This window comes from Arvicanthis niloticus, chromosome 12, assembly GCF_011762505.2.
Source record: "Arvicanthis niloticus isolate mArvNil1 chromosome 12, mArvNil1.pat.X, whole genome shotgun sequence".
Lineage (NCBI taxonomy): Eukaryota > Metazoa > Chordata > Mammalia > Rodentia > Muridae > Arvicanthis > Arvicanthis niloticus.
This window is the reverse complement of record NC_047669.1, coordinates 293,346-302,364: the sequence shown is the minus strand read 5'-3', so window position 1 is coordinate 302,364 and position 9,019 is coordinate 293,346. Positions and strand designations below refer to the sequence as shown.

The window sequence follows — 9,019 nt, the reverse complement described above, 5'->3', positions numbered from 1 at the left end:
TACTCCCATAAACTGTTGTACCAGATAATTTTGCCTTTGAGAACTATGGCCTGAGATATCCAAACAATTTTTAAAAAGTGCAATTATCAGCTGGCATTTTTCATCAAATACACAGTAGTTTTATGCAAGGCTAAAATGTAAATGAAAAATATTCAGTGAGGAAAGCCCCAGCTTAGCATTTATATAGTTCCATGCCTAGTGTTCTATTGCCAGCATCTTTTAAGATATTAATGCCAGTTTTTGTCTGTATAACAAAAGTATTAAAAGAAAAATAATATTTCATAAGTTCTGAAATTGTCAGTAATGAGAATTACTTTCACTACAGGCTGCAAGACAAGGTTCATATATATGCTCTGGTACCTAGTCAGGCTTCCTAAAGTTAGGAAACTCACATACTGAATTAGAGAACATCAGTTTGAATATGGAAGGTACAATTAAAAAATATTTTATGAAGCACATCCTGGGCTTGGTTGGAAGTTTGCTCAATTTGATCAGGTACCCCAAAATGACACTAGTTTTCTAGTTTAACTCTAAGGCCACCTTAGAGTTATATTATTATGTTACTTATATCACTACCAGCTGGGTTTTGCTCACAAGCCTTAATTAATTAATTAATTAATTAATAATAGTTATATTATTATATTACTTATATCACTACCAGCTGGGTTTTGCTCACAAGGCTTAATTTTCTAACGTGTGTTTTTTATTTATGATAACTCTATTTCTTTCATTCAAACTTTTCATGTTTTCCTCACTTATATTCTTAAAAAAATCTTAAACTATTTCAATGAGATATAAAACAACATAAATGACTATAACTTGTTTTTACAAAGTAAGTAAACATTAAAATGTTTTGAAAAGGTTTTGACTACTAAAATGACTGTTTGTACCCCCCCATATGATGTTTGTTATAACTTGCAAAAAATTACCATCATGATCTCTTGAATGTGATAGTGTCTTTAAAAAAGGAATTTTAACATAATCTAACATAAATTGATTCTTTATATGCTTAAAAATACCATTTATGTTTTCTCTTGTTAAAGCAAGAAATAAATGTGAATATAGTATTCAATACTAAAGCAATAAAATTTTTGAAAATAGTATATGAGTAAATACCTTCTAGTCAAAAATGTTTATTGTAAAAAAAAGAGACCTTGAAAATTACTTTTTTAAAAAGGACATTGATTTCACAATTATTCTGGTTGAATATAGGCATGGCTATTAACCATACCTCCTTTTCATACAGAGTTCATTCAGTTGTATAAAAATAAACACAAATTTACATCAGTTCATCAACTACACAATTCATTAAAACAGGCACTTGGAAGGGTATTGCGTTATTGCATCCATCATACGAATTTTCAAAAGTCTAAGTACATTACTGAATGTCTAAGAAACTCTTTTGCACATTTTCATTACTTTGTATTATAAAACATTGAGATTTTTTTTAAAAAAAGAAAGACATGGGACACGCACCGGGAATGTTTGAAGCTTCTTCTTCCCTCCTCTTCCAAGGCACACATGGCAAAAATGAAACAAAACAAGAATACTTTAATACATTCTCTTCTGTTCTGTTTCTTGTGTTTTTTCCTCTGAACAATATAGTTTTAAAACATTGTAAGTAATCCAGAAAGGTTTTCATTCACAGATGACAACCAGGCATCATACGTCTAAGGAAGTAAACTTGGAGTACTTTATAAGGCACCTGAGATTGTGTCTGGCAGACGCTCTTCCTCTGGGAAACACTATTACAATTCTATTAAGAAGTAATACTGTTCCTTTGGTTGAAATGGTTTGGCAGCAGTGTATATCTCTGTATTCTTTCTTATTAAGAAGAGATGCAATGTGCTTTTCACTTCATCTTTAAAGAGAAAGATTCTTATGTTTTATCCTTTCAATCTAGCTGTCAGTAAATAAAATTTTAAACTTCACATAGAATGGATTAACTTTAAGTATATAGATTCTGTTCTGTAGTGTGTGTGTGTGTGTGTGTGTGTGTGTGTGTGTGTGTGTGTGTGAGAGAGAGAGAGAGAGAGAGAGAGAGAGAGAGAGAGAGAGAGAGAGAGAGAGATCCTTTGTATTTTTATACATATTATTTGGTTGGTAAGCACACGAGAAAATGTCTTTGGACTTTCATTTGTCATTGGAGTGAAGAAATGCATTCTGTTTGAGTAAACACTGGTTGCGCCACTCAGTGTGCCACACAGCAGCCAGACTCCTCATGTTTATGCAGAAGCGACATTCTGGAGAAGGTTTTAGAGCAGTTTTTGCACTGGTATTTCTTTACATCAGAGTGGGTCTGCAGATGTGCCCTCAGGTTTGATCTGTCTGCAAAAGCTCTATTGCAGTGAGGGCAAGAGAAAGGCTTTTCCCCTGTTTGAGGTGGGGTAAGGGAAAATAAAAGACAGTCAGTTTTTTGTAGGACACAGAATCAAATAATATTAATTAACATCAACAGTAGTTTATCACAAGAATAAGCATTATCATAGCTTGATCATATCTACCCCCCAGTTTTGTAGTTATATTCCTACTTGGCCTTTTAAAACAAAACTTTTAAATATCAGCCAAACATCTTCAGTTCTGCCAGACAGGCCCACATTCAGAGTTAAGGGCTTTCTCTTGCTAAGGGTTTCTGCTTCAACAGGTGCAGCAATGGTGAGCAGCTCCCTCCATTCCCAGCATGTCTCCCCTTTCTGTGTGATGACTAAGGCACATGATTTTATGCTAAGAGTGTTTAAAAATCAGCAACAAGAAAATAAAATATCCAGCCAGATAGATCCAATTTAGTCCCATTTACTCAACTAGTCAAGAGTTGGCAGAATTCACAGCAAAACATGTTGCCAAAAAACTATAGGAGCCTCCTCTGCCTGTTTATCAAATCAACACTAGGAGCCAGGCATTTATATTTACTGACTACCAGGGGGCAGTTCTACAGAACACACACCAAGTACCTCAGTCTTGCTTTCTAACTGATCTTTGAGACCAAATCTCCTGCATGTACTTTCCAAAGTCTAAATGCTGTTTACAATCCCTGGAGCAGAGGCTGGAATGGAGCACTTTCTGTTCTAACAAGCTTTTGAGCAGAAAGCAGCTATCAGTGGTTCACCTTATGAAAAGCACCCCCTGTCAGTACCTTAAGACACCCCACAGACAGCTCCACCACACCATTGTTTGAGCTGAGAGGCATTGTTTTCTACATTTCTCTTACCAGTGTGTGTTCTAATGTGTCCTTGAAGCAGCCAGGGTCTGGAGAAAGCCTTGCCACAGATCTTGCAGACACAAGGCAATGTGTGGGTCCGAATGTGCATCTTCAGGGCACCCAGACTCACATATTCCTTGTCACAGTATTTGCAGCTGAACGATTTCCTTGACTGGGCATCACAGTGCAGCTGCTTATGTTTGGCCAGCCCAGAGAAAGTAGAATAGGTCTTATTGCATAAATTGCACTGAAACTTCTCAGCTTCAATGGCATGGGGGTCTGAAAGCTTGGGCTGCAGTCTCTCCTCTTCATCACTAATGGGACTTTCTGAACCACTGTGATCCTTGGATGAAGTGTCAGAGGAAGGCAGGGGGCTTACACGCCCCAAGGATGAGGAGTATCCAGTAAGAGGAGAAAGGCCACTGGGTAGAGGGGAATGGAACGGAGCTGCTGCTGCTGTCCATACAGTAATAGGGCTGTATGCTCCTGAGGTGAGTATCTCTGGTTTTGGTATGACAGGCATGGAGTAGCTCTCATAGAGATATGGGGAAATGATCACTGGAAGAAAGATAAAGAAGGAAAGAAAAGAAAATTAAGGCAAAATATTTTTAAATATATGTACATAATCTGACAGAGCACATAACAACGTGCAGGAGACTCCATAGGAGACTCTGTAGTGGAGACAGCCTTACTCACAAGGACACACATAAAGAGAAAAATCTTCCTATCACCTGGGCTTACTGTCCTTGAGCAGGCTGACAGTTGCCCTGACTGTTCTAATCTTCATTCTGGACTAGCCTTGCTGTCCCAGTTTAGAACGAAGAACTAGACACTATTTTAAAACTTTTTGTAAAGTTGCTTTTCGTTTTATGCGTGGGCTACTCTAGCTGTGCCGTGCCTGTGCCTGTGAGGGTAATGGCATGCAGGAATCCAGCTGCTTTCCCTAGTGCCTGGCTCCAGGACGTAACTGCTCAGGCGAGGGGAAGGGGTGCGCTCATGTCCGAGCACTCCTTATGCGTACACACAGGCTCAGAGAACCATACTGCACCACCGGAAGGAGGCTTTCCTTGTCAGCAAAGATCTCAAAGGTTTTGAATTAAAACTTAACCTAAGTAATCATGAAACTGCAGGGACAGTTTTAGCACAGCATTGAAAAGAAAGCGACCGGGGGTGTACTCTGAGTTAGCAAAGGAACTGCGGTTTACTCGCGTACAGATTTGCAGAGCGTATCTTTACCTGTGTGTGTGTCCAGTTCGCTGTAGTTGGGTTTCTTGGAGGCGTTGAAATGTTTCTTGACCAGGAAGGAGCGCGGCATAGTGGCGGCGGGCAGGCGCGGGCGGATAACGGTCCAGGCGGCGGTCCTATAGCATCACGGTGGCTCAGGTGCGACAGGGGACAGACAGGCGCCTCTGAAGTCACCCTGCCCGACTGAGCTCCTCTGAGCGGGGAGGTGTTTTCTCCGTGGCTTTTGCTAGAAGCAACCAATCACAGCCAAGAGGTTCAGATTTCAGCTCCTCCTTCTGGAACAGCTGTGAATAGAAGAAGACTGTTGTCAGACTAAATTTTTCTGGTTCAAAATGGGTTGTTCATGGCATTTCAGTGGAGGCTCAAAATACATTAAATGTTTTCAAGAAAGGAAATCTCGGTACTTGAGCACTGTGGGAACGTTTTTCCGCGAACTGACCGATGGCGACCTGGCTTCCAGATGTGGGCAGTGCCTGGCAAGGCGAGGGCGGGAAGGAAGGGCGGCCCTCGGGACAACGCAGCCCCTAGTGGCCAGAGAGTCTATATTTGGAAGTAGCGTCTGGAGGGGGTTTATTGCACATGAGCAGCTATAGGCCCTGGCTTTTTGGTAAGGGAGGTGAAGGCTCCCCGCAGCTGCCACAGCAGGTATAGGGCGGCGTGCCAGAAAGTTAACTTGCTGATCGCTGCGTTAGACACTTGAAAGTAATGCCTTACAGCCTATCCCAGAAACTGGAAGAGTGTAAAGACTGGTGTAGCAAACTCTGCAAGAAGCTTGGAAAGTTCCGATAGAGTCGTGTGACAAGACTTCCTCCCTTTGTAGCACATGGTATTTTGGTAATAGAAAATAAAAGCATTAATGAATCTCTACTGACAATTCTTAAATAGTATCTGCCGTTATTTAATGATGTTTTCTTTAGTAAGAGTCTTCAATAGCCTCCCCCCTCCTCACACCACATTCCTGGTTTGCATTAAAAGATGAGAAAGAATTCTGTCGCTAAGTTACTTGACTGAGAGTTTAGGTAGTCCAGTAGCCAGCCGATCACTTCACCTGCATTTGCACATAGGGATAGGTGTAAAAATACTCCGAAGTGATTCATTTTAAAACTGCAGTTTTCAGTGTGCCCACAGGCACCTTTGTTATGCCCTCTTCCCAACAAAACTGCAGAATCCAATTCCCCCACGTCCTCACCCCCAGACAACCATTTTTTTCCTAACAGGTGTTGGAAGAAAACAGCGGAAACAGAATACCACCAGCGATGTTGAGACTTGCAAGAGAAAAGTGCATTGTCAAGCAGCATAGCTTCTTAATCTGGGGATGAGAAAATGGGCGTGTGAGCGGGGGAGGGGGAAACCCACAGACTTCCTGGGTTAATTTCAATGATTCCTCTTTCTCCTTACAGTAGTCATTGATTTAAATGTCAAATACAGAAAGGAGTTTATATGAATTCTTATGTTAAGGGAACTGAATCTGCAGGAGACAGGAAAACAAGAAAATGTATTAGATTTCTCCCCAAGTTACCATGAGTACCGATCAGAGCTGGAGTCTGAACTGGCCTATTCTCCTGGGTTTGCTCAGACTCAGGCACCTGCTCTACAGGACAAGAATTCTTGCCCCTTCCAACTAATTTCTGGTAAAAACACACCATTTGTCAGAAATCTAATATTGAGAGAGAGCACAAAGCCACGTGACAACACGGAATGCCAGAGGATGGTTAAGTATTTATTCACTGATACCTATAACACAAAGATAACCTGCCAAAGTGAGTTGTTGCACTTTTAAAAATTAGTAGCAATTCATTGTGCTTTAAAAGGAGCCAGTGAATCTGAAACAGGGAAGCCAACCCCTTTGTGCCCAAGGACTCAGGGGTGGGTGCTAAATTACAGATCGCAGTCAAGTAACCTGTGTGTTCCAGACTGTGCTAGCCAGTATGGAGCTCAACTAATCTGTTTCATGGCTTACCTATGTGAGATGTGTTCCACTGGAGAGAGCCCACCAGCTGATGACACAAATCGTATTAAACAGGAGCTCTGCTTGGGCACAGCAGAAGACTTGATATCAAAGTGATGTGAAAACACAAGAATGGAAGTTTATCATACCCAAAGCCAGCTGGGAGGACTCTGCTATACAGTTTCTCCCTGCAGACTTCGGTGGATTGGGGTGCTGCCTTTGATCATTGACTACAAGACTTTATTTGTGCAGGACAGGGATCTTTCCTTAGATAGCACAGCATTTTAAATGTTTCATTCTGTAACCATGTAAAAGGAGGGAGGGAGGGAGGGAGAGAGAAAGAGAGAGAGAGAGAAAGAGGCAGACTCATATTGACATATACAAATTGATGAATAGATAGATAGATAGATAGATAGATAGATAGATAGATAGAGGTTAATGGCCTTTGGTAATGCAAGAAATTAGTCCTAAGCTGGAGAAAAACTGATGTTCCTTAATGAGGTAGGTTGTAGAAATAACTTTTTTTCTCATTCTCTCATTTTCTGTACTTTCTAGAGTAGCTGATCAGGATGAGTTGAGTCTTTTCCACAAAGCTTCCTGGATTCCTGGGGTATTTTTCCCTCCTGGCTCCAGGCAGGCTGGCTTTTTTTTCCCTTTCCTTTCCTTTCCTTTCCTTTCCTTTCCTTTCCTTTCCTTTCCTTTCCTTTCCTTTCCTTTCCTTTCCTTTCCTTTCCTTTCCTTTCCTCTCCTCTCCTCTCCTCTCCTCTCCTCTCCTTTCCTCTTCTCTTCTATTTTTTCTTCCCTCCCTCCCTCCCTTCCTTCCTTCCTTCCTTCCTTCCTTCCTTCCTTCTTTCCTTCCTTTTTTCCCTTCCTTCCTTCCTTCCTTCCTTCCTTCCTTCCTTCCTTCCTTCTCTCTCCCTCTTTCTTTCTTTCTTTCTTTCTTTCTTTCTTTCTTTCTTTCTTTCTTTTTTCTTTCGAAGGCATGGTCATGTTCTTCCAGCAGAGAAATGCCTTGGTTGGAAGAGCTGGTACTTAAACTATACACATGTAGATCTTCACATATATAGAAAAATTGTGGATGGTAGCTGTCTGCTATGTTAAGAAAATGAAGTCAATCTACTTCCAAGTCAAATACTTAGGCCATGAAAAAGTAGGATAGTCCATACAGTGTTGTGCCCATCCCTAAAATGAACCATAGTTCTTTGGAAGCATAGCATGTGGCAAGATCATTAATACCTGTTATGAAGAATGTGAAGTGATGAAAAGTCATTGGTTTGTCTGTAGCATCTGGAGATTACCACAAAGTACTATTAACTGGTGCTTCATTGACAATGGTGTGAGTTCCTTTGTGGGTTTGCACATGTTTATATATCTATGTGAATTTACAAATATATTTTCACTCTTTAATTTTAATTCACCTCAATTTCTGATAAAGTAAACTATCCCTTAAAATTATAAAAATAATATTTCCTTCTAGTATCTGGGCTTCTCTATGTGAAATCATGCTAATCACACATACGAATTAACTTTAGATTTAACTTGATAAATATTATCTAACATAAAAGGCAAATTTAACAGACTCCTGTGGCCATGCAGTATTCTGTTTATATACTTTGAATTTTATATTGAAGACTATAATTGCAATATGGATAAAATTACACAAACACACATGGAGAGAGACAGAGATCATGTTTTTCATGTCATTAAAGCTAGACAGTGTGCCTTTTACAGCTTAACTCAGTTCCAATATGGAGCTGGACAACACTCAGTTCTATAGGATCTCATGTGATCATGGATAATTCTAAGAATATTCTCTCTTTTTTTGTGTAAAGATTTAGTTTAATTGACACACACTTCTGTGTGTGTGTGCATGCTTGCACCTATTGAATTTGGGGTAAAAACAGTACCAATGAAAATGATGTCAGGATGGCATCTCCTGGTTAGGGATTTTTATCATTCCCTGTGTATTCACAAGGAACCATTCACTAGACCCACATCTACTAACTTTTTCTGTCTGTCTCTCAGGAGTGAGTAGGAATGCTACTAGTTGAGTAAATACCTGCACATTTGGTCAACTCTTTAGTCAAGCTCTTTTAAATAGGGAGCCTTCTTTAATGTAAGAAAAACATTTTAATAGGGTGTTTTCTGCTACTTGCCTGTATGTAACCTCTTTTTCCTCTTTAAAGTTTGATGGTTTCCTTTCCCGCTGGGTAGAGACAACGTGAATGGTCCTTCACCTCAAGCTCACCTCTTTAGTGCTTGGTTTACACTTCTGCAGAGTAATGATGATGCTATCTGTCCAATGAACATGAAAGACTGGAAATTGTTATACCTGCCTGTATTTTATACATGGACTCAGAGATATGTGGTTGCAAAGAGACACCTATTGGTCAGCTTTGGAAGTGATAGAGCTTTCTTTTCTTTTCTCTAACTTCTTGACAACATCTGCCATCTAGTGGAAAGTAGGTTGACATGACTGTGCATTAAACATCCTAATTTTTTAATCACTACAATTTTAAATAAACATTACTTGTTTTAAATTTATTTGTATGTTCCTAACTTTAAAACTCACCATGTGACATTACACCACAAGTTACTGTTACTTTATGAGTGAACATAGTTTTGGC

At 39.8% G+C, this 9,019-nt stretch overlaps 1 protein-coding gene across 1 annotated transcript; it reads right to left on the bottom strand.

Moving 5' to 3' along the window:
- Positions 1–1,117: 1,117 nt before the first annotated feature.
- Snai2 (snail family transcriptional repressor 2) lies at positions 1,118–4,649 on the bottom strand. Its single transcript, XM_034514783.2, has 3 exons — positions 4,436–4,649; positions 3,209–3,757; positions 1,118–2,373 (listed from the first exon to the last, which is right to left on the bottom strand). Exons 1-3 carry the CDS (start codon positions 4,512–4,514, stop codon positions 2,192–2,194), a joined length of 810 nt encoding a protein of 269 aa, XP_034370674.1. The 5' UTR covers positions 4,515–4,649; the 3' UTR covers positions 1,118–2,191.
- Between the last annotated feature and the right edge of the window lie 4,370 nt (positions 4,650–9,019).

Coding starts and splice junctions, on each gene's coding strand:
- Snai2 (XM_034514783.2), bottom strand. CDS start 4,514: ATGCCGCGCTCCTTCCTGGTCAAGAAACATTTCAACGCCTCCAAGAAA. Junction 3,758..4,435: donor CGAACTGGACACACACACAG/GTAAAGATACGC, acceptor TCTTTCTTCCAG/TGATCATTTCCCCATATCTC. Junction 2,374..3,208: donor ACACATTAGAACACACACTG/GTAAGAGAAATG, acceptor CACCTCAAACAG/GGGAAAAGCCTTTCTCTTGC.